Below are 25,649 nucleotides of genomic sequence, written 5' to 3'. Positions count from 1 at the left end.
TTTAAAAAACAAGTCATCATAGGAACAAAATCCATTTATCTTGCATCATGGATGTAGAAGTTGTTTAAGAGACAGAAAACAAAATTATAGAAAGTAAACACATCTCAAACTGCGAGCCTTCCTGATACTAACTTGTAGGCTGATCTTGTTAAAATCATTAGAAATGACCTCAATAGAGCAAGTAGTGCACAATAAAAATCTTAAGATCACAGTTAACTCTCAGTGAAAGGTTAATAGTGACAATAAACTTTAAAGAACAGCTTTCTAAGCTGTGTGAGTAGGTAAAAGGGATGGATAGAAATTCAATATGGCCAACTGCACAAAGGAAATAATTTAGCTTATGAATCTATATATGAGTTTAAGCCCCATACATGTTACCATCAGAAAAAGTGCTATAAATAGGACTATCATTGATGTCTCCTGAAGACATGATGCCATGCTGGTTACACTTTAAAAACCAACAAAATACTGCATATTCATGTCTTAAACACAGTTCTGTCCAAAAAGTGTTGTTTAATGGTGCCTTTCATGACCTCTCACAAGAAACTGCCATGTTACTAAGACAATGATGTCAGTCAGGATTAAAGAAGAAATTGCATTAAATTCTGGAAGTCTGAAGAAGGAAGGCACCCAACTTTTCAAAACCCAAAGTGTAGAAAATTCAGCAATTCAACCAAGGAAAGATAATTTATATCTGTTTTGTTTGTTTGTATTTTGTTTCTGAAACCAAGGACCTAAAAACAGGTAGAAGCCAACTGTCTTTTAATTTCCCAGGTTAGGTGAGAATAACCAAATTAAACAAATGCATATTAAATATCTAAAGGCAGTTTCAGTCTTACAGAAGTCAACTTCAAGATGCTCAGAAAGCCTTAGCAACATCAAGTAAAGAAGTCATTCACCTTAGAAAATAATTTGCATGTGTATCATTCAAAAGTTGTTATTTTACCTCTTTGGGAAAACAAGGGAGAATTTGCCTAGAAAATGTAAGGTTGGAAAAGGCTCTGTTTGAGCCATACGGCCAGTATGCAAATACTGATTTGAACAAATAATTTGGATTATAATCATCGTTATTGCCCAGTTGTTAGATTACATACAACATAAACATATTAATTTATCATATATTAAAAGCTGGCTTTGTGAAAAAACCTCAGCTGAACTTCTCTAAAACCAGCCCTATTTTAGATTTTTTTAGTAGTGCCAACCAGTTAAGGACAAATTAATATTCACCCATCTGAATTACCACAGTGATAACTTTTCTAAAAATTAAGCAAGCTAACTTACATTTTAGGATTGATTGGAAAGAAAATGTATCATCCAAAGTAATACTATCAAGTCATGGTTAACTGGGTCTAGGACAAAGTTTATAGTATGATTCTCACCTTTGTACAGAGCTGCAGTGCAATTGCTTCTGAGCCCTCCCAAAGATCAACAGATAGAACGTCCACAGCAGGACTGTGATGACCCTGCTTAAACGATGCCTGGGCCGAGGCCATATGAGGGCTCTGCATGAGAAGACAGTGTAGAGCGGCGCTTTTGAACTGAGAAGGGCAATCTGATGAGAGACAGAGAATTGCATCTTGCAGCTGGACAGGATTTGAGAGGCTACTTGGTCTGATTGTACATTTTACGTTTACAGAAACTGAGACAGGAGCAGGCTGAAATCATGGCAGTGCGGTAACTGGAATTTAGGTTTCTTGACTTGGATTCTAGACCTCTTTGTAATACATCACCCTACTTTTCCCAAAAAGGATGAAACAGCTGGGAAGACACATTCATGATCATTCATGTCAAAATATAAAATCATGAATGGTTTGAGTAGGATTTCCCAATCCACCCAAACTAGCCTACACCTTAACTTAGGATCCAGTAAAAAAGAAGGCTCGAATGGGGTTTTCCTCATCCATCAATTGCTTCTCATTCCTATACAGCCTCCAAGGCTGGAACAAGCAGAAAAGCCACCCAAACCCTCAAAAGTCCTAGAGTGAGAGTCAGCAGCAGTCGTAACTGAGGCACCATCTTGGTCTTTTTATGACATATAAATCAAATAGCCTGGGATTCCAGGTTCTGAGCCTCGTTCAGTGCTCAGGAGTCTCTGAGAGGAAAAACACTGGGAGAAGTGCCAAGTTTATTAGAGTGAGAGTGTCACCCTCACATTGCCACCAATAGACACCGACCCCAGAGGTGCATGTACTGACCTAACACCAGCAGTTATGGAAAACCTCTAGGGCCGGAAGATGCCCTAGAGGTCACCAGGCTGACCTCCCATCTGATGGCTTAGTCCCCCTTAGACATCTCCCTCCAGGGGACTGGAGTCGGATCCTGTTTTACATACGGCTGTGACGGAGACTCCGGTCAGCCTTGACTCTGCCCTCCGGAAGCAGAGAACGCTTACATTCTGTTTGGTAGTAGAAGTGAACTCCCTTGGTCTGTGCTCCGTTGGTCCCTTTTCTTCTGAGAGAGAGTTCCCAGAGTCCAGTGCAAAGTCCCTCAAAACCCCTCCACCAAGCACAAAGCACAAACAGGAGGCCCGGGACTAGCGACTGGTAGCTGGATTTTGCTCCTGGGCTTTCAGAGGGTTGACATCGTGTTCTGCAGAAGGCCTCTGTTGCAGGGTTCCGGGGCCAGCTCTCTCCAGGAACGTCTTGTCCTTAGTCTCAGGGCATTCTTCCCAGGACACAGCTAGGTCTCCTGCTCCACCAGCTGTAGTTTGGCCGTCTTGACTCGGTGGGCTTCCTTCAGGTTCTGTGCGCGGACCTCTGAGTTGGAAATGAACTTCACTTGTTGCACAGGAAACCAGCCTCGCTCCCCATCTGAGAGCCTCATGCCCTCCAGCCAGCCTATGGGCACAGGGTGGTGGGAAGAACAATTACCTGGCAAAGACTCACAATGATTTAACCTGGACCTGCTTCCTAGAAGCTTTTCTGAATCTTAAGGCTGAAGGGGGCCTGGAGAGCCCTCAGCTTGGGAAACCAGCCTCCCAATGGGCCGCCCCTCGCTGCTCTAGGTCTGGCCAGGTCTATAGCTGCCTACCTGTGAGCCTTCTCCACTCATATGGGTTGGATGGTGTCCCCCAAAATACATGGTGAAGTCATATAAATCAAGTATAAAAATCAAATGAATAATCATATTTGACCTGATTGTTTATAGTTCATGATGCGTGATCAAACCGAAAGTTTCTGTGATGACTGCCCTTGTACTGTTCACCATGTAAGAACTTATTCACTATGTAAGAATTTGTTCACCATGTAAGAACTTGTTCACCATGTAAGAACTTGTTCATTATGCTTCAGAAGATTGGAGACTGTTGAGAATTAGGCTTGGGGTTGATTAATGATTATGCATTGAGTCCCCTATACAGAATTTTATTGTTGTTAACAACCATTTGATCAATAAATATGAGAGATGCCCTCTCAAAAAAAAAAAAAAAAATCTATGGTGAAGTCCTAACCCCAGTAGCTCACGCTATCACTTTATTTGGGATCAGGGCTATTGCTGATGCAATCAGCAAAGTGAAGATGAGGTCAAACTTGAGTAAAATGGGCCATTAATCCAATATAGGATTCGTAATTACATCTAATACAGGCATCCTAATAAAAAGAGGGAAATTTGGACACACGCATGCACACACATCCACACGGAAGACAGAAGTAACTGCTACAAGGCTATAAGCCAGGAACATCTGGGGCTACACCTTGATTTTGGACTTCTGGCCTGCAGAACCGTGAGAGCATCAGTTTCTGTTGTTTTAAGCCACCCAATTTGTGGTACTTCGTGACAGCAGCCCTAAGAAACGAATCTATCCCCCTATAGTGCCCCATCTCCAAGGCCCAACCTGCTCCGTGGAGTGGCCTCTTACCATCGCTGCTTTGCTGAGTCACCATCACCACATCCGCCTTCTCCAGTGCCAGCTCATCATTCTCCCGGGGTTTGTAGGCTCGAAGGCACTGTACTTGTGGGGAGTCTTTGGAAGAAAAGAGCGTGACAAGGGATTAGGAAATGTGAGTGGCTGGAACATGGAGAAGGAACTGCAGGCAGAACTTAGGAGGACTTGGGATGGAGAAAGTTGGGATGTTTGGAAGTTACAAACAAAAGGGCCAGTGGGGAAGTCTTCACCTTCTTTCAGGGAATGCAATGGTTGATAAGGAAACAAATACCAGAATGGAAATGAACGAAAAATTCTATTTCACCAGGGAAGATGAATTGAGAAATACGTCGTGACCATCCCTAGAGACTCATTATTACAAATACTTGAAAGATTTCTGCGGAAGATCCATTTTCCCTCTAAAACCTTCCCTGGCTCTTTAGTCCTCCATGGATTCTGAACTCCTTTAAAACTATTGTCTAAGCCAAACCATTTAACCCTTATCTAATTGTTTCAGGCATGTGTTCTGCCTCTCCCACTAGATGGTAAGATCTGAGTGTGACTCATTTTTTATTTTCTTCCCAGTAACAGATGTGAGACAGAAGCAACTTAACCAGTGAGGTTCCAGGTAAGATCTAAGCAAAGCACCCAACCCCTGCTAGTTCTAATTTTCTCAACTGTAAAGGACTGGATTGGTCAAGATGATTCTTGAAGAAGTTCTGGGTTTTCTATATTTCTGTAACCAGCAGAAATTTCCATAGTTTTGAAGTTAAGATAACAAACTTCAGAGTACTCCCGACCTGTAAGCAGTCCGCCTTACATGGGTTTATTTATTATCTATTTTACCTCAGAAAACAAACAGAACACATTATCATCTACACTGTTTTCTCTAAAGCTCATCCCCATCTGCCATTTGCAAGACCACAGAGGAAGGGAAGGATTATCGTGCCTTCCTTACCCACTGGGGGACCAAAGCCCAGCAGACGGATCCCCCAGTGAGCAAGTTAACGGGCCTCTGTGTACAGCCTGGTTGTCCTACTTCCTTTCCCACAGTCCCTTGTATTTGTTTTTTCTCTTGGGTCACTAAATGCCCAGTGTTGAGTCCATTCCTCTCTGGATATGAACTAGGGAATCCTAGGACACCTTGGGGCTTACATGAGACCAGAAATCCAGTCTTTGCACAAATGCAAACACATTCATAACACGTGTGTGTCTGTGGCTGCCCATGGGGAGCTGCCTGGGCTAAAGGCACTGGTCTTGGGACATCCATATACAGGAGAGGGTGGGGTTAAGACAATCTTCTGGGTAGCCATCCTCCCGCAACACCCACTCCAACCTTATTTTCTACCCCTAGGTCTCCAAGAACTTCAAGAAGATAAAATCTAGGCAAAATAACAGCAGGATAGAAGTAAAGGGACAAGTATGTAAAAAGTGCCGTCTATTGCCCAAGGTAGGGCGGGCGTGTGGGGGAAGAGGCACCGCCGTGGTGATAAGCAGTTCCAAGCAGATGCTCTCAGATACGTAAGTTCTGGTGCCCAGTGCCCAGTCTTGCACCCTGAAATTCTGGCAAAGCAATACACGGAAGCCTCCCAGAGTCACCACCCAGCCTCCTCAACTCCTGCATCCAAAGGAGACTTCTGGCCCTGCCATCTTCCTCTCCCTCTCAGACTCTCACTCACCGTAACACTCCAGAAGGGCCAGCTCCTCTTGTGGCATGGCCAAGGCCGAGATCCACCGGAGCTTTTCACTCCTGAGGAAAACAAAGCAGGGCCACTGTTCCCACTGCAGCTCTGGGAGGTGCAGGACAAGGGGCTGATGAGGGGACGGGGGGACGACTGTAAGAAAAACTCATCTGGTTAAAAAAGCTGTCTAGTTCAGAGACATCTAGGACAAACATGTCTCTCTGTTGGAAAGAGGGTGGGATCCTGAACTATGTGTTAATGTGTCTTGTCAGTCTTTAATTTTTCCCCTTCTCCTTCTAAGCTTATTCTCTTCTTGTCATCTCATATCTTTCAAGTGGGGCATAAAGTCAACTGTCAATTATACACAAATATATGTAGATTTTCCATTTGGAGAATGTACTAAGAAAGATGTTCATCTCAATTTAGATTCTCTCCATCATTTTAACACTCCTGTGCTCACCTTCCTTCAATCAAATCACCTCAAAGATGAAGATTATTCTGTAATTGTAAGTAGACCAGGGAGATACATCTACTAAATTTTTTTTGTCATGTATATATTCAATATAATCCAAGCCTAATTTTGTAATTATTGAAGGTTTTTGCATTATCTTTGCCTTGGCTTCCAAACACATGGAGTAACTGAGAGCTGATACCATTACTGTTCCAAGACGCTAACAAAGAAAGTGAGTCTGTATCTGATGACTTCATTTGGGTGACATTTTGCACATAAACCCCTGTACCACTTCCTCTGTTCCATTAGTGATGAAAAGAACTATTGACCCCACCCTGAGGTCTTCCACGGGACAAAACTGAAAATGTCTATGTGAGGATCCTCAGACCATTAGGTATCATGCCAGATAGCGTAAAGAAATCTCTTCCTTAGAGTAAGAAACTACTAACGTGGATCAGAAAGTTCAGAAAAATGGTGGAGTATGATATAAATTTATAAAAATGAAAATTTTCCTACCTCAGCAATGACTTGGCAATAAAATAAAATGGTACAGCCATTATGAATTAAACATTTTAATGACTTAACAATGGCATAGGAACTGCCATTGATTTCATGTTAAGTAAAGAAAGGAGGACACAAAATTGTGTTTATTTTATAATCCCAGCTTTAAAAAAATGCATATTTTTTTATTCACTAAAACAAGGATTAGATAGGAATATATTAAAATGTTAATAGTGCTTCTCTCTGTGTGGTAGAATTTTGGGTGATTTTTTTTTTTTTAATCAGGCTGCATATTCCAACCTTTCTATAGTAAGAAATTTTACAATCAAGGCAAGAAACAGTAAACATCATGAATTATGAAAGCCAGTTGAAAGCTTAGGAATGAAAAGAGGATACTTTATGGATGAAACATATTCCTAACTCTCTCCACTGCTCACCTGTATACCCAACAAAGGAATGAATGATTTTAAAATAAGAGATACATAAAGTGAACGTGGTTTTGTAAGCACAGCATCTCCTTGACCATAGGGCACAAGCATTTCAGTTAACAGCTAGCCAGATAGCTTCTTGTAAATAAACTTGTGTTTAGAAATTAATCCTTGATATTGACAGTTTAGAAGTGTTCGATATAGTTGTTGGGACTGATCTTTCCTCCACTGTTATGTCCTCTTCCCCCATATCCGACAGAGCATAGCCGTTGTGGGCCTTAAACATGTGGCAGGATGTCCTTTTTCTCACTCTGTCTCCCCTCAATCTTAAAGAGGTCTGCTTCTAACTCCTGGTTTCCAAGGATTTTTCTCTTAAACCTTGGATCATGGGAAGAAGCACCAAGAAACTATACCCCACTCAAAACTTTCTGGGAGAGTCATAAAGGTGGTCCATTCAAAGGGTAGGGTTGAGTCCATTAAGTTATTTCAGGAGGTGGCATATCAGATGATTCAGTTATAAAAAAATAATAGCTTCATTGTAAAATGTTACTTTTCCTACTTTATCAGTTCCAGTGTATTCATACCAGTTTTATCATACATATGGCACTGATTTGTGATACAAGAGAGCTAAAGGCCCCTCCAGCACTTGTGTTATTCACACAGACGCCCACCAGCCTCGGGCACTGCAGGATTTCTGACTGCACACATGGGCACTGGCTCATGGCTGTCAGTGATTCGATTCTTTAGTTACTGTGTATCTATCTGTCCATGTCCTTTCTAGTGCTTCACAGATGCTACTCTTCTTGAGTAAAGGGTAGGCAACAGATGCAAAGCCTTAGCAGGGACTTCACACCCTCTCTCACCCCAGTGTCCTGTAACTTACTCATTAGCTCTAGGCGTTCGGGTTTGGGTTTCTCCTAGGATGTTCCCCAGTCCAGAACAGGCTCAATAGCACTGCGGCTGTTTGATGGACACATTTTCTGTCTCGGCCCCACTTCCATTCCAGGCTGACCCCCTCTCTCCCTCCCTTCCTCCAACTCCGTGCCCTGCCCCAGCTCACTGGGTCTCCGTGCTGAAGAGGAACTCGGCCTGGGTGCCCTGTACGTTGCGCCGCAGAAAGAGTCGGAAGAGGTTTTTGTGGGGTCCGTGTAGCTTCATTTCGCACTTTTCCCCCCGGATGGAGGAGAAGGGCGCATGGTCAAATACCAGGAATCGGCTGCCCCTGCAAAATACAAGGCTTTTCAACCTGATTCTAGAGTTGTCATACTTCATCCACCCTCGTATCTTTGGATTCAAAATCCCTGTCCTTAGCACCTGGAGCCCACAAATACTCGTAAAAATCATAAGACAGTGCTAATGCACTCCGAGATGGTATCTCCAGAGTCCCGAGGGCTTTGCCACCAGCCTGGTAAACTACATGCCTAGTGCAATGGATCCTTCACCACTTTAAAGAGTCGGAGAGACAGAACCAATATAAATTTTCTAAGGCAGTTAGGACCAAAGAGTGTGGATCTGGAATTCATTAAGTATCTCCAGGTTAGTAGGCTGAGTAGCCCAAAGAAATCACAAATGGACCAATTTGAGGATGTGATAGGGCTAATTTTCCGCATGGCTTTGTGTTTATTACACGGTACATGTCCTGCCATGTGATCTCATGACAGTATTTGGTGGGACAGCCCTCTTTTGCTTAGGGCCTTTCTTTCCCCTAGGCCACGGCATGGCCTCCATGGGTTGAGCCGAGGAGAAGGGTTCTTCTGGGACCAAGACCCTTCTCTGTCGCTTTTAGTCCTTCCCTCTTGCCTCATCCCATTTCCCTCTTGAGCTCTGGCCTCCCATCCCAGTCACTGACTCTCGGGGCCGAGACAGCAACAGACAGTCATTGAAGAGATGCAGGTGGACTGGACGCGTGTTCAGTTTCCTTCGCAGCCCCGGAGAGCCACTGAACTCGAGGGCCGTCAGCTCACCGCTCTTCACCAGCCAGCGTGACTGTGAAATGAGCGGGAATATCTAGAGGGCAGCGGGGGACAGACAGGGTGGTGTCACACGGGATGAGAGGGAGGCTTCCCCTCAGCCCTGCCCTCCTCGCCACACCTCGCCCCCTAAGTCCCACCAGCGAAGCTCGTCTCTTCCGCGGCTTCCCTCTTGCTCCTGACCCACCCATGTGGACGCTGTCTCCCTCTGGACCCTCTCACTACCACCGTCCGCTGCTGGGCGGCTCCCATGTCTACAGCTCAGGCAAATGGAAGGGGCCTATGTCCAGCCCAGGCCGGGGGCTGCATGAGAAAGCTCAGCCTGAGAAGTGTGAAGTGCAGAAGGGACGGAAGAGCTCGATGAGGGCACACAAAGAAACGAGGCAGGGAGCGACGTGTGTGCACCTTAGAGGCAAAAAGGTTTGGACGGCTCCGACATCTGCTTTTGACCAGAGACAGGAGAGGAGCGGTCAGAATCACACATGACAAGAATAAAGAGAACTAGGGAGGGTCCGCTTGGAGCTGGAATTTTAAAGATAAGCATACTGGACTATAATTAACATGTGGATAAGGGATTTTCTCTCTTCCCCAAAGAGGTAAGGATGGTATGTCAGTTGGAATTTGAAAATGGAATGTGTATTTTAGATTTGTATGTGTGTGAGATTTTGGCCTTATATTTGGATTCAGTTTTATATTGCTTTGGTCAGACTGCATGGAGACTTGATAGAACATTGAATGGTTCAAGCCCCAAACATTCTTTATGGAGACTTATGCTAGTTAAGTTCTCTCTCACCTGCCCAGTTCCCAAATGCACACTCACCCCGTCAGGTAACCACTGCCCCTTTTTACATACCCTTCCAGATTTTCTTTATGTATACACAAGCAAATACATATACAGATTTATATCCTCCTACTTCACCCAGGGACATTTACAGTAATACACACAGTCCTGTACCTACCCCTTTTCACTCACTTAACACTGTATCGTGGAGACTGAAGCAAGTATTCCAGTACCCCAGAAGGCATGCAGAAATGAGGCAGAGAAGGGATAGTGTGAGTTAGGGTGGTTTTAAGTTAGACGGACCTGTGGCATATGCTAAAGAGCTTCAAGGGCACTCACTTTGCACTCAAACTCAATCTTCTGGCTCAGGTAGATCAGCTCCTCCGTGCGCCGCATCCTCTGGACATTGTTATTGCAGTCTCGGATCAGCTGAGGGTTGAGCAGGCATGAGGAAAGAGAAAGAGCGCCGTGTTAGACGCCCTGACCTTTGGGGTCCCTGAAGAAATCTGGAAGTTGGTTGGGACAGCCTCAGGCCTTTCTACCAGGCTGGAATTGCATGACGGCCACATCAAGGTGAAGTTCTAGGACTCTGGTAGACTTTGTATGATCTGGTGGAACATTCCAAGGCTGAGCAAAAGTAAGATTTAACTTGGGGGCCATGGCAGTACGCACAGTCCCTTGGTGCGGGGTGTCCTCAGTGTGGGAGAGGAAGCCGTGGGGTGTGTGTGTCTGCAGGCTTGGCAGATGGGCAATCCCACCGGCAGGGTCCTGTGCTTTCTGGAGTCGGGGGCCTGGGCAGAGAGGGGCTCACAGTGAGGTGGTGGCCACCTACCTCCTCGAGGGCATGGTGTGCCTTTGTGGCCTCTGCTTCCTCTGAAGAGCCAGGCTGTGTCCTCTTCAGGATGTTCTACAGAACAAACAGTAGGCAGGAGCCACAGAGAAAGAGGGACAGGAAGATGGGAAGAGGTGGTGGAGGGCAGGCTAATGGAGAAGTCCAGGAACAAAGTTCTAGCAGCAAATTCACCCGAGAAGAAAGGGTGTGGGCAGTGGGGGGACTGCTCATGTCGCCTACGGGGCCGGTAGAGCGGCGGGAGGATGGGCGGCCCTTCACTTTGGGGCTCCTAGAGAGGGTTCCCCTCCGAAGGCCCCTCTGAGCAGAGGGGAGGGGCCACAGCAGGACCTGTGTACCTGGAGCAGCAGTTTGAGGCGGGTGATGCGCTGGAAGGGCAGGATCAGAAAGGACTTGAGGGAAAGGCGCTGGCAGATGGGGTCGCTCTCCAGCCTCTCCAGGACATCCCGGAAACTGCTGCTGCTATTCCTGCAGAGGCAGCGGAGCCTCGGTGAGGAGGGGCTGGGGAGGGCTGGGGTCGTGAGAGGGCACGGGGAGCGGAGACTCAGGGGGATGTCTTTGGGCGGGGAAAGGATGTGCTAGCAGAGGGCACGGGGTCCGAGAGGCAGGGTGGGCCTGGGATCGCAGAGCAGGCGCCAGAACACTTGCTCTTGGGAAGGCGCTCGGGCTGGTGATGGGGGGCTTTGGTGCGAGGTCGCTCGCTGCAGGGCCCACATGGGGACAAATGGGGGTCAGGTCTCACAGCAGATTTTGGAAGGTGCGTTCCTGGTAGGTCTGGTTGGTGACGTAAGGCAGGTAGACCCGACGGAAGTCAGGGGCATGGCTCAGGACCACATCACACACTTGGAAGGTGAAGATGTTGTTCTCGAAGTTCTCTTCCAGGTCGGAAAGGAACCTGCACGGTATTCAAACAAGCCTCATGGGTCTCAGGGGAGCAGCTGCTGACCCAGCTACCCCCCAAAGCCTGTGACTTCTCTTCATTAGTAAATAACTTCCACTGACTGCCCCTAGCTCTGCGACCCTTGCTGTGCACTAGAGTTCTCTCCAAGGCTGTCCCTAGTCTGTCCTGATTTAACTCTGGACCTAATATTCCACTTCTTGTTCTCCTTCTGATGCTGCTCCCGTCTTCTGATCTCATCTCCAATGCAGGGCTTGTCCACCGTACATCCAAAAACCTCAAGCCAGGAAGTTCACTTGTTTGTTTATCCCTTGGTGAAGCTACCCACCCAGACACACTCTCTTCTTTGCTTTTCTTACCCCTATGGCATTGGGAAGCATGGGAGGGGCAATGAGAGGGTTTCTAATAGGGAAAAAAACAACTGAAGGTTTATAGGCTGAAGACAGTGAGTGGCATTCGGAAGAAGGGGACTCTCACGTGGCGCTGACGTCACGCACGTCCTGTAAACGAGAGAAGAGCCACTGGTGATCCTGGTTGGAAAGGGTGACCCGGAGCTGGGATGACAGTTGGAAATGGTCCACAGCTACGTTCAGACTGCGCAGATAGGATGCCTCTGACACAATCAGCTCGAATTTGGCCTGGGAGGTCATGGAGCAGGGAGGTTAATTAAAAACATTTATCGAGTCCCTGGGGAATGCTCGCCACTGTGTAAGGCTGTCAGGGTAGAGTGTGGACAAGACAGATCCTTTGATAGCTCACAATCCTGCCAGAACCTAACCTGATATCAGGCGGAGAGGGAAAGAGCATCTGAGGCCCAGCGAAGAACCAGTACAAGACCCCAGAGCTGGAAGAGAAAAAAAATGCTTTCAAGAAACCTAATAAATTAAGTGTTTTTAGAACTCAGTGTACTGAAGGAGTGGCAAGACAGGAGACTGAGAGGCAAACAGAGACGAGGCCTGGAGGATTATGCACACAAGGTAAAACAGTTTGGACTTAAGACAATGGGCGAACAAAACAAGGCTTACACACAGGCCTAACTTGACCAGATTTGTTTTTTATAAAGGTATTTCTGAGCACACTGTGGAGGAAAGAATAGAAGGGGCAAGAGAGCCGTGTTGGGCAACTGTTACAGTAATTCCAGATGACAGACGATGGCTTGAACAGCCTTGGAGATGAGGAGAGGTAGGTCACTTCTGCAATTACTCAGGAGGGGGATTTGGAAGGGCTTGGCTACTTGCTAGGAATTGGGGCTGAAAGGGCAGCAAGAGTCACAGCTAACGTCTCAGGTTTTGGTTTTGGTAACGGGGCAAATGGTGGAAGTTATTTTCTGAGCCAGAGAACTTTGAAAAAGGAACAGATTTAGGGGATGAAAGTAGTTTGGGGTTTGAGGAGAAAGGGAAGGATGCAAGATATTTGAGAACATGCTGGTGCAGTTGTGGTTTCAGGGAAATAGCCAGCACTTGAGAGCTTGTTTGGAGGCTCCGGCTGGGGCATGACAACTCACAGCCCTGTCCCCCTCTGCCTGGGCCGGGCATGCTCTTCATTCAGGCATGCAGCCTCAGGACAGATGCATGGAAAGAGCAGACACACACACTTTGGTGGTGCCTGGGGCAGACGAGCACATGACCCAATGACCCTAGCATACAACACTGACCTGGGACACTGAAGGATCATTTGCCCCCTGGCTCTAACGCTCGCTGGCTGTATGACTTCAGGTAGCTCATTTAACCTCTCTGACCTCAATTTTCTTGTCTTTTTGTGTAGGAATAATGACCCCTTCACAAAGATATTATAACAGTCAAAAGAAAGGGAGTCAACCAAAGCACTTTGTAGACCCCAGAAGTGCTATTTTATGAAAGCAATATGTGTGCGTAAGTGTACAGGCTTCTCTTCTCAGAAACATGAGACCGGGGCTGGCCCAGGATCCCTGGTGGACCTCCCAGTATGCAACAGTTGGTGAGAGAGAGCCAGGGTTCATGTCATCTCCCCACTGATCAGGCCCATAAATATTCTAAATATCCACCGTGTGCTTTAAAAGATGAGGTCAAAACTGGACCCCCAAGTCCGAGCTTCAAAAAACCTAAAAATTTGTATCTGTCTCTGTTTGACTTGGTAAAAGCATTATTTATCCATGAGTCCTTCTGGCCAAAATTTTGTACCTTCCCACCTCTAAAAGGGGAAAGAGTTTGGCACTAATATGTACTGGGCACTATGCTAGAAGCTAGATCTGTATTACTCCATTTACACCACACAGCAGCCTGAAAGGTAGACATTATTGTCCTCAATTTACAGATGAGAAACAGATTTGGTGAAGTTATATAACTTGTCTAAGGTTACACAGTTTAGCAGATGGTGAAGCCAGGATTCAAATCCAGGTCAACCTGACTTGAAATTAAAGTAGTAAACATTTTTTGAGTGATTACTAGATATTAGGAACTTATTTTTTGATTCTCCCAGTAATTCTTTGCAACCCTATTTTACAAATTAGGAAACAGGAGCTTAGAAAGATCGAGTAATTTGCCCAAGTTAAACAGCTAGCAAATACTAAAGTGGGCTTCACATCTAGGTTATTTACTCCAGAACCTAAGTACTTAAACATTATCCCATTATGCTTTTACATTGTGCCATATTGGGAAGAAAGGTTCTATCTCATATTTCAGATATGATTCATATCAATTCCTAAGAGAACTCTCCATGTAAAACCCATTAATAGCCATAATTTAACATTGGACAAACAGCCTCTTCTACAGTCTTGCTACTGGGAATAAGGACCAAGCAAAGATTGGCGGTCATTCAAAAGCCCCTATGAAACCAGTGGACCCAGGACAGCTGCAAGGGGCATTCTTCAAGGGACGCAACAAAAAAACACCTTTGCTTGGCCTTGGCTGAAGAGGGAAATTTCAGTTTAGCCTGAAGCAGCAGTGATGGGATTAATCCCACACACCTCCTAACAAATTCAGAGGCATGGTCACTTTGTATGAGCCCAAACCAGTAACAGGTGGGGGTAAGCGGCCCATGGAAATGGCGCAGTGGAGAGGAGGGTGCTGACATTCAGAAGCAATTCCAAGCCCTCAGAATGGAGATGACCCACAGTTGTGGTGGACAAAGAGACATGGGAGTGTGAGGTGGGGCCATCCTGCTCTTGCTGGTGGCAGTGAGTAGGAGATAAGGATGCAGGCAAACAAGACCTTGCTTTCCCTCCTGCATCCCCTCCCCAGTTCCCCTCCCTGGGCATGCCGGGGCGCTGGGTACCTCTTGCAGTTTCTGGCCTTCATGGGTCATGGAGAGCAGCACGGTGCTGTTGCGCACCACGGGGATCTCCTGCCAGAGGGAGCCGCTGGAGGCCACAGAGAGGCGCTGCAGGTAGGACTCCGAGGAGACCAGGGCCCTGCGGGGCTGCCGGGGGGAGGCTGGCCCAGGCGCCTCTGACAGGCCGTCTCGACGCTGCTGGCTCTGAATCTCCTTGTTCAGAACCACATCGCTGTACTCCTGGTAAAGCAGCTGAGCTACAGGGGTGAAGCAGCACGAGACAGGGAGAGAATTAGGGAGACAGGGGAGCCAAGGCACAGAGACACACCAAAGTCACCAAGAGGCTTCTGGCTCTCCTGGGAACTATCTCCCTGCAGACAGCATCTCCCTGCTGCTGACAGCCAGGAGCCCCGTGCCAGTCTTGGGCACAGCACCCACGAGGGGCTCGGGTTCTACTTCCAGGGACTCACAGGAGTTGATAAGCTTTGAGCAGCGCCTTGAAAAGCCTCCCATCACCTCCTTTGGTTTCTTCTCCCTGTGGAGTAAAGAAGGACTCTGGGGGAATTGCTGGTTAGGTACGAAGAAGCCCCAGGTGACTGCAGATGAGACAGTCTATAATCTCTGGGACATGTGCTGGGATGTCAGGGCCCAATCCTCTCAAGAGGCAGGTTGTGACCTGACCCACTTTGGGGTAGTTTGGAGCTTTTGCGGCTGTCATGTTGAACTTGCACCGGGGTTGAGTTCATGGCCAAAGGGCTCAGGAGGCCGGGAGATTTGGACTCAGCTGACAGAACCAGGGAGACCAAAGATCTTCCTGCCCTGGAATCTTGATGTCTCTCTCTTCCCCTCCCAACCCCTGGAAGGCACAGGGCCCTAGGACCCTAGTCAATTAACAGAAATTTTTAAGAAAAGCTGCTACAACTATGTCAGGAGAGAGGGTGACTCACCGAAAAACAATGGTGTCTGAAGGGCCGGGGGATTTTTCCATGGCTGGACCTCTTGTATCTGAAAATGGAAATGGGCCAAGTAACCAGGATTTCAAAGGATCATTCAGAGAGAGCGCAAGGAAGGCAGGCCTGGAGTGGGAGACGCAGGCATCCAGCGGGGGTAAAAGGGCCCCCTGGAAACCTGCGAGGGAGGGAAGTGCTGGGGCAGAGAGCCCTGGGGCCCGGAGGGCAGCGGCGCCAGATGTGTCCCCACTCCGGTCAGACCCTGAGCCGCAGGAGGAGAGGCTGTCTCCCCCGCTGAGAACATCAAGCAGGTGTTGGTAACTGGGAAGTGGGGCAAGGGTGGGGGGTGGTCCAGAACAATTCTGCGAAAAAGGGATACAGAATCAAAGAACACCAAGACTGGGTGACAGACGGAGAGCGAGGGGAAGGGAGAGCATCTCAGTGCACTCCGAGCTCTCGGGGGCTCCCCTCCGGGTGGGGCCGGGCTGTGAGCATGAGTCAAGCCAAGGGAGGGAGCAGGACCGGGGACAGAAGAGGGATGGGGCAGCAGGAGGCGAGGAGGCTCAGTCTGCAGGGAGGGGTGCAGGCTCCGGGCTCACCTGCAGAGCCGTCGGGCAAGATGGACGGTCTGCGCAGGCCCTGCCGGTTCCAGCCCTTGTGCTTACTGGAGCCCTCGCCGGGGCCCGCGGGCCGCCCACGGCAGCCCTCCGGAGGTCTCCCCGGGTCCCGCCTGTGGGGCCAGCTAGACGCCTTCTCCAGATGGGGATGGCTCGGTTTTTCTGGCTGCCTTGCTTGGCTCAGACCCAACTTCCTCAGGCCACTGGGTCCTTCCTGAGAGGTGGTTGTTCTTCTCAAAGATCCTCTGGCAGGGGCCTCAGACTCTTCCGAGAGCCCCGGTCCAGACACGGGTTCCTGGAGCTCTGGAGTCCAAGGGGCGGTTGGGGAAGAGGGACCAAGAAGGGTCGCCGCATTGCTGAAAGCCATGCCCTGTACTTCACTCTTGCTCCTGCCGGTGGGAGCCAGGGAGTCCGCTGACCTGCCCATGGCCGGGGGCCAAGAGGTACGTCCAGCAGAGTGGGGTGTGGGGACTGTCCACTCTTGACAAACAGGCCTCGGTTTGCCTTGACCCCCCGAGTTCATGAATCCTCCCTGAGTAGTCCTGGTCCTCCCCCTGGACTTAGGGGGTAACGGGGGTGGTTCAGGGGGAGGAACCATGATAGGAACAGGGGGGAGAGGCCTGTAGATCCTTGGGCTACCAGAGGAATGGTGGGGCTGGGACAAGTCAGGAGTCGGGGGTAATGGTTTGTTATACTTCAGCCTGGGGGAGAGAGAGGTCTGAGTGTGGCGGGGCGTGTCCGGGGTGGAGGGCAGTGGTCTGTGCTCCCTGGCCACAGGGGGCTCAGGAACGTGGGGAAGTGTGCCTCTGGGAGGGCCATGTAGCCCTGAGCCTGCGGTCAGAACAGGAGGGCGGCTACCCCTCCTCAATGTGGGGGCTGCTTCCCAGAGATGGCCGTCTTTCTCCACCAGGGAAGGGTAGACGTGCCTCTTCTCTGGGGGCGGAGGTGGTGGGGGCTCATGGATCCTCATGTCTGTGGAGACAGCAGGTGGAGAAGAGCCACAGGCAGGAGTCGCTAGGGCAGGGGCTGAATTACGTGGGGACCTCCATGGCTGCCTGCTTTCTGGATGTGAGGTGGATTCTCGGGAGTCTGGCTCCAGAGTGGACAATGAACTAAGGGATTCTGGAACGGCGCTGCAGTCCCTATGGCTTTTCCTGTCCCTTCTTGGCATCACAGAGCCATAGACGGCAGGTTTGGGGGGCCTCTGGGGCAACTCTGAATGGGAGGAGGACAGGGATATTCCCACGGGGTCCAGAGCCGGCTCTGTCCTGTGAGAGCCCGGGAAGGAGTTGCTCCTTAGGTGTTGGACAGCCAGGGGGCTGTTGGCCAGGGGGCTCTGAGGGCTGGCCCAGTGGGAGCTGGCACATGGCTCCACGGTGGCCTCTGTAGAGGGGAAGCCGTGGAGGGCAGCCTCGGAAGCCCTACGGGGAGATGGCGAGTCAGTCGAGGCAGCAGCCCTGGAGGTTTCTGGAGGACACGCAGCGGGAGAGGGCTCCCTCCTGGGCAAGTCACCCGGGGGGCGGGCAGATGGGGCGGTGGTGCTGGGGGAGGCTTCAGCAGGACTGCAAGGAGCCACAGCGGCCGTCCTTGGAAGCAGGGGAGGGGTCCTTCCAGAGGCCACCTCCGCGCCCTGGCTGGACACTGCCCGCTCCCCCAGCCCGGCTCCCCCCTGCTGGCTGTCCTGAGCTGTCCCTTGATCAGGTGACTCCCCAGCGGGAAAGGAGCTGGGTGAGGAAGTGGGCTGGCGGGGCGATCCCGTGGGCTCCAGTGTAGGGGTCAGAGCTACGGAGGACTGTTCCTCAGCCCGAGGCTCTGCCTGAGTCCCGGGAACACTCGTCATGGAATAACAGGCGTCTGGAAATAAGGCACCCGGGGTGGGGGCCTCAGGGGCTGCGAGGGGCGGGGTGGGAGGACCACCACACTCTTCCCCCCCTTTTGCGCCCCCCTCGCCGCCCTCTCCCTGCAGCACGGCCCCGTCCCGACTCCCTGCTTCCTCCTCCGCTGGCCTTTCTCCGGGCACCACTTGCCCCTGTGGACCCTGACCTTCTTGCTTTCCCATGACCTTCACTGATCTTCCCATTAGGCCTTGATCCTGCTGGTACTGAGCATCCACCCTAACCTCCTCTGGCCCCCTCAGCACCCCGAACCCCTGTTTACCCTGTTCAAGATCCTGCTGGCCCTGAGTCCCGCTCTCGCTCTCACCGTAGAGTAGGGCTCCCAGGTCCCCACTGAGCCCCTCTCCTGCTTCTTGTTTTGCAAGTACATCATAGGGCGCGGGCTCCTGTTTCTGCCTCTGCTCTCCCACTGAACCATTAGCCTGCCCCCCTGTCTGTTCCTGCTCCCCTAAAAGCCCATCAGAACACACATCCTTCCCTGGAGTTCCATCCCCCTGAAAGCCCACTCCCTCTAGTCCCTGCCCCTCCAGCCCCTCGGTCCCCTGGGGACACACAAACCCTCCTCTGCCTCGACTTCCCTGCATCCCCGTGGACCACAGCTCCTCCCCCTGCCTGACGGTTCCACGTTCAGCGTCCTGTGGATGGTTGGTCTCTGTAGTGGGCTCTTCACAAGAAGGCTCAAATCTGGTCTGAGCAGACACATCTGGAGAAGTTTCCTCCTCTTCTTCTGCTTCTCTGGTTCCCAGTATCGAAGAAGCGGGTTCCCGTCTAAACTCCGTCTCCACTCTGCTCGCCAGTTCACTGGAGACGGGGACCATGTCTGGATGTTCACCCTGCACAGGGCAGGCCCAGAGCTCTGAGGGAGCTGAAGTCCTCGCCCACGTGTCTGCCAGGCTCTGGGGCAAGGCCTCCTGGTGCCCTGGAGTGTCACTGGTCTCGGCCATCAGGTCTTCCTGGTCACTGTCCACATCTGCAGAGGCTTCCTCGGTTTGCAAAGGGGTCATGCGCTCACTTGCAGAGCCGTTTGCATCCCTCGCCTCTCTCTGCGGGGGCTCCATGGCCCTGTGTCCCTCTGCCCACTTAGAGGCCACATCCTGGCCTTCTTGAGCTCCAGGCTCCAGGGCTGGGGTCTGGCTGCTTCTCATGAGAGCTTCAGGGACGACACTGAATTCCACTCCGACAGGGACAGGAGTCAAGGCTCCATGAGTGGGTTCCTCAGCCTCCATCAGGGCTGAATCCTAAAGAGGAATAAAAGACAAAGTTTCCATCACCTCTTTCACTTATCTACCAGGGGTACAGATCGTGAAGAACATGAATGGGCACTCCTTTGGTTCCACTTAGAGTCATTTTTTGAGACAAAGGTACTCAGCAAAATGAGCAATGGACTCTATAAAACTTATTTATTTATCCATTTAATAAATATTTACCCAATGACCCATATAAGTGTGGAGCATTCAGCAGTGAACAAGACAAAGACCGTGTCCCCATGGAACCTGCAGTCTTGTGGGGAAGACTGAAGAGAAACAATTAAATTAGAGCATAAGACCATTGTCAGAGTACCAGGCACTCCCAGTGGTCATTCTCTGCTCTCCGGATTACATGAGGTCATTTGTCTCTCCGTGTCTACACTCTGGACACCAAGAGTGACTCAGTCCCATACACCTCCAGGCCCTGTGAGGGGCACACGCGAGAACGAGCAGCCCAGTGCAGCAGTGTCCGCAGGGGGCTCTTCCTCCCAAGCTGCTGACAGGGGTTAAAACAGCCAGTGTCCAAGGTCCCAATGCAGTATGTCTCCTTTACACTCAGTCTGATTTTACTCATCTTATTTCTATAGTGTCTAGCAGGGCCTTGTAATTACTTAACAATTTCATGTTCAATTATAGAGGCACCTGCTGGGCAGTGGAATGCAGACTAGACTTATCAGAGCAAAGCCGTGGTAGACACCACAGGGACCCACTTCACCTCGGCCCACAAGACGGTCGCCATCATCACCTTACTCTCCCCTTCTCTCCGACAACCGTGAGCTCTACTCATTGCTCTACTCATTCAACCTTCCTACCTCTCTTCTCAGTTCCAGTAGAAAACCTCATCTCCTGCTTTGCAAAGAATGTAGGAACCGACAGAGAGGAACTGCTCTGGTTTCTTGTGATTCAGAGTGACCCCCATTCTGCTCTTCCAATCTTTCCTTCTGTGACAGGGCACGGGTGTGCCTCCTCCCCAAGTGCCTGTCCTCTGGGGACCTCATGCTACAGATGATGTCTTCCTCTCGGTGAGAACCCTCCCGCCAGAACTGGAGTGTGTTTGCATCTCTAACTCATAAAAAGGAGCGTTCCTACCCGCTGTCTTCATAGCTTCACATCTCCTCTCCCTCCAGCCCAGCTGCTGTAGCACCGCCCTGCCCACCCCCACCAAGATCATCAAGTTGCTAACTCGAAAGGAGACTCTACGGTCACCTATTTGGTGGTTCCTGGTGGCACCTGACACTACACACAAAATTAGTAGTTCCTCTTTTTTGATATTTGTGAGATCCGTTTCCTGGTTGAACCCCTTAAGTTTCCCCCAATCCTCTAAATAGGTTACAAAACTCTTCTTTGTATCTGTAGCACTTACCACCTATAGTTTATTGTACATCTTCTCTGCAGCATGTATACAATTATAAGTACAGAACTGTGTGTTTTGATTTATGATCTATCTCAAAACAAGGGGTGGCAAGCTTCCCGAGATTGAGAACTATGTGTGCTTTGCTCAGCTGTCTATATTTGGCATAATACCTGGCCTATTCACCCTGCACAGGGCAGGCCCAGTGCTCAATCAATGGTTTTCAGTCCCAGAATAAAATTCTTGTTTCCCTCCTGACCCCCATTCCCCATATCGAATCCGTCACCAACTCCTATTGACCCCACCTCCAGGGCGTCCCTCAAGTCTGTCCACTCCGCTCCAGCTCCACGGCTGGACCCTGCTGCATGTGTTATTCCCTCTCACCCAGGCCCCTGCACTGGGGACACAGTCTGGCTGCTTGCCTCCACACAGCCTCTCTTGCCCAACTTCCAAGGCATTGTCTGCCCAGCACAGGAGTGGTCCCTCAAAGCCCCACCTGTGGCTTGAATTCTTCAGTAGCCTCTGACTGCCACTGGGATGGACCCCAGACACTCAGCGTGGGTTACATGCCTTCCATAGCCAGCAGCCCCCTCACCTGTCAGCTCCTCCCGACCTGACAACTTTCAGCCCTGCCAGCTCCTCTCTCCCCTTCTCACCTGTAGGCCTTCACGTGAGCTGCTGCTCTGCCTGGAATCCTCTTCTCCTGCCCCAGAATCCTTCACCACTCTTCTCTCACACTCACTGCACTTGTAATTACATACTAATGTCTATTTTCCATACTAACATCTCATTTTCTATGAGCTTCGTGAGGGCACAAACATGGCCACATTCACCAGTCGATCCCCCTGCCTCAACTTTAGTCGGCTCTCAACAAACATCTATTGCACGGATGAGTTAAGGAAGGGAGAAGACAGAGTTTAGAGTGTTGTTCAATGTTTAGTTCTGCCTTTTTTGTATCTTGCTAATTTTAAGACAAATGTAGAAATTATTTACTTTATTTGAACATCCATTTTCATATCCTTAAAACATAAGAGGCGTTCCTTTGCAAGGAGTTCTAATAAAGATTAAATAAGATAACATTAAAAAGTGCACTGTTCATTTCATAGAAATGCTAGGGACTGTAATTACTGTTGACTAAAGAAAGAGTAAGTATGAAATACAGGATTTATCAGCTGGAAGGACCTTTAGAGACACACTGCTTAATTTACAGATGAAGAAACTGAAGTTCAAATAACCTAGACACACTCAGATTTCCTAGGCAAATAGTACAGGTGAACTCAAACCAAGCTATCCTGACTGAAGTCTGCTATAAGTGACCAGACGTCCAGAAGCTATAAGAAAGCTGGCAGGTCACCAGCCTGAGAAGGCCCCGGGGGCCTATGGAACCCACAGCTGCACCTGGACCTGTACCTTTCTTGTCTAGACTTAAAGTGGAAGCCCAACGCCCACACACCTGCTGTACTGCTGAGATATTGCACATGCATACCTACTTGTGTAAGCACGCATCCACACACACACACACATACGCAAAAAGCCACCTTTGCAACTGCTGTGCAATAGAACTTGACATAAACAAGCAAGCAGGTCCCTAGCCACCCTGCAGGTATAGTATGTGACAATTTCCTGGCCACCCCACAGACATAGATACCATCTATATGGGGCAAAGAGCCATATCCAACATAAACAAACCTTTGTAGAAGGACTTCTTTGTCCTTTTCCAGTTAATCAACATGGTGCATGATTTGCTCCCTGTATCTGGCCCTAAGTACAAAATACTATAATCATTATGGATGAGACTATAATGTGACCCTGTTCTCCCAACCACATGTTAAATAATATACTTGCTCACTGAAAACACTTTCTGAAACTTGGCTCCTACCTGCCTAAGGAGAGTGTGTGACTAAACCTATCACCTCCCTCCCCCACATCTATATCGTCTGGCCCTGTGCCCATTTATACTGTCATGTCCTTAAAACAAGCGGCCTCTAAGTGTGTAAGTGTGTTTCTGCTATATTTGGGCTTTATCTATCTGCACTGTGTGCTACACGGACACCTTCTGTTCCATCCTAGTGACACGATGCATGTCTGTCTCCTGCAACCCCATGGACACTATTTCTAACACCATCTTCATCCATCTGGAAATACTGCCAGATCAGCCAGCACTTACTTATCCCATGTTTCCTACACTTGATCCTGTCCTAGGAATCCTATTACAATCAGGCATGATTAGGCTACAAGGCAGCAAAGCTAAAGGAAGTCTGTACGGCATGGCTTTTCACAGAGAGGCATCAGGAGAGAGGATTTCTGCACAACCCTTTAGGTTAGAGTCACCTCCTCATCTCTTCCTCCACCAGAGGTGCATTCTCACTATTTATCTGAGCACAAGCAGAGGCAGGCACTCCATCATGGTGATCTGGCATTCCTCCGGACCACAGACATCTTTCATCCGCTGACCCCATCCATACACAAGGTCTTTCAAGACAAAGTTCCGAGTCACCCCAATAACACAGAGTATGACAGAGTATCTCCCTTGGGGCCCCTTAACACCTCGGCTCTTGTTCACTTCTAGCCATCAGACAAAGTTATATTTCAAAGATATGCCCTCCTCCCATCACACTGCCTTTTCTCTGAACCGATATCGAGGACCATGCGTGTTCTTGAGGACCATGCTTCCTGGATTTTCTAGCAGCGTCTGTTTCAAATATTCTGACTTACACTACAAATCACCAAAATACTATTGAAGTTACAATACTTTTGTGTTTATACTGTATCACCTATGTTGCTGCTCACCTTAGGAAAATACCCTCCAAGTCAATAGATAGGTTCTCATTTTCATTTAGAAAATAAGACCATCACATTGATGTATGCCTTTATTCACTGTTTGACATTATTGCCTCCAAAGCTATGAGATATAAAAATGATAGTAGCTTTCTGGACCACTAAATGCTAAACCCTGTATTCTGTCCACTTCAGGGAAGCCTCACCATCCTGTGAAAACTGTAATGATCGTCTCCTATCTATTCTCCAATGTCTGAAATACCACCTCATCCACTGCAGACCCTGTAGACCTTGTAGACCCTTGTCAACAGGCTTTTGCAGAACATCATTAGTGGCGGTGCTGACATTCACCCAAGTCCACCCTTGGCCCATAATGTGAGTGTGAGTGACCTGTGTCCTTAACACAGACCCTGAGGGTGACCCTGTTCTGATCCATCTCACAGATGCTATAAGTGACCAGCTCTTATTCACTCCACAGGAATGGTGAGTGACTCAGCCTGTCCACACCAGATGCTGTAAGTCACCTGTTTGGGGCTACAACACTACACTTGAGCAACCTGCCCCTGCTCAACCTATGACCCTGAGTAACCCCGTTCTTGTCCACGCCATGACTGACCACTCCAGACACACAGATGAGACACTCCTGACCACCCCACAGATACCGGGCTTAATGTGGTCACAGACAGCCTCAGACAGACCATGTGATGGGCAGCCATTTGCTCTACGGACCCCTAATACATGAAGATTCTTGACTGTACTTAGAATCGCTGTATTCTTTCAGTAGGAGGGATTCCTTTGCGTACCTCCTGACTTCTCTCTTTTCCCCATCAGGATAATGATATGCATCCCTCCTGTGGGACAGTCTCACTCAGAATTGGCACTCCACACAGACCCCAGACCCTCAAGGACCACCCCCCAACCCCACACCCACAGTAGACATGGCTTCAGTTTCAGGCCCACGGATTGGTCAACAAGTGACCCCCTTTTTGCCGGAGCCTAAGCTAGGAGCTAGTTCACACTCCAGGTGTCCATAAAACAGGAAGTCTGAGAAAGAGGTCGCATAGGGACCTGTTGAGCTAGCAGCTGGGATTTCTGAGCAGGCCAAGGATGCAAGACCTTGGAATGCAGTCGGGGAGCAAAAGAGGTAAGAGGAGGGAAAAGAAAGTCATCCCCCCTCCCTGGCCTGTTTGACACACCCTCCCCCTCAGTCTGACAGAGTCCCGGCCAGAGTCCACTGCTAGGCATACAGGAGGCAAGTCTCACTTGGGAATTCAAGATCCAGGAAGGGAGAGAGGACCAAGCTCTGAAATCAAGTGGCAGCAGGACTGGCTCTCCAAGACCGTCTTGCCGGAAGGCGATGATAAATTTTGCTCAGAACTAGAGCTTGAAAACAGCCCCCTCCCGCCTCCCCACGTTTAGATGGCAATGCTGTGATTGCCACGAAACTTTGGAAGTACGCCCCCAAAATGGGAAGTAGGGTGGAGGGCAGGGCGGGAGTCATTTTCACAGGTTCAAGCGCCCGGGCCAGCAGGGGAGAGCTGTGCGCTGAGACATCCACAGTATGCAAATCCGCAGGAAGATAAACGCAGGCAGGCCCAGGCCGGGCGGGGAGAAAGGAGCGGGTAAAACATCTCTAGGGGCGGAATGCGTCCGCCAAGGGCATCTCAAGTATTTCTTATTATGGGAGCTCGTTTTCCACCGCAGGGCCTGGACTCTGAGGGAGGGGCCCCGCTGGTCGGCCCGGGGAAGACCTGGGGGCAGGGGGCCCATTTCCAAGGCGGGGAGCAGGCCGGAAGCAAACTTTCCAGACCAGAGCTTTCCCCCGAGCGCCCCTCCTCCCGGGCCCAGGTACGCAGCCGCGCGCCCCGAACCCGCCCGTCCGCTCAGCCCCCCACCGCGGGAGCCTGCGCCCCGGCCCGGCCGGCCCCGGGGGAGGCCGCGGCCCCGGACCCTCCCGCCCCCGCCGCCCCCGCCGCCCCCGCCGGGGCCGGGAGCTACGGGCGAGGCGGGCACCCACCTGGCCGGCGTCACATGCTGTCTCGGCCCGAGCGCGCCCCGCGGGTCCCGGCGCCGGCCGGCCGCCCCAGCGCAGCCCCGCCGGCCGCGAGGGAGACTCCGGAGCTCCAGGTGAGGCCGCCC

General features: G+C 49.9%; 1 protein-coding gene across 1 annotated transcript; it reads right to left on the bottom strand.

Moving 5' to 3' along the window:
• Nucleotides 1-2,105: 2,105 nt before the first annotated feature.
• On the bottom strand, nucleotides 2,106-25,649 carry ARHGEF5 (Rho guanine nucleotide exchange factor 5). The gene is made up of 15 exons (XM_036926171.2): nucleotides 25,528-25,649; nucleotides 16,222-19,372; nucleotides 15,620-15,677; nucleotides 15,143-15,207; nucleotides 14,676-14,929; nucleotides 11,901-12,061; nucleotides 11,268-11,420; nucleotides 10,864-10,993; nucleotides 10,508-10,582; nucleotides 10,015-10,104; nucleotides 8,774-8,931; nucleotides 7,985-8,146; nucleotides 5,542-5,612; nucleotides 3,857-3,961; nucleotides 2,106-2,837 (listed from the first exon to the last, which is right to left on the bottom strand). The coding sequence occupies exons 2-15, from the start codon at nucleotides 19,358-19,360 to the stop codon at nucleotides 2,680-2,682; spliced, it is 4,779 nt and encodes a 1,592-aa protein (XP_036782066.2). The 5' UTR covers nucleotides 19,361-19,372; nucleotides 25,528-25,649; the 3' UTR covers nucleotides 2,106-2,679.

This window comes from Manis pentadactyla, chromosome 7 (assembly GCF_030020395.1).
Source record: "Manis pentadactyla isolate mManPen7 chromosome 7, mManPen7.hap1, whole genome shotgun sequence".
Classification (NCBI taxonomy): Eukaryota; Metazoa; Chordata; class Mammalia; order Pholidota; family Manidae; genus Manis; species Manis pentadactyla.
Note: the sequence above shows the minus strand (reverse complement) of the source record. Positions and strands in the feature narration are given on the sequence as shown.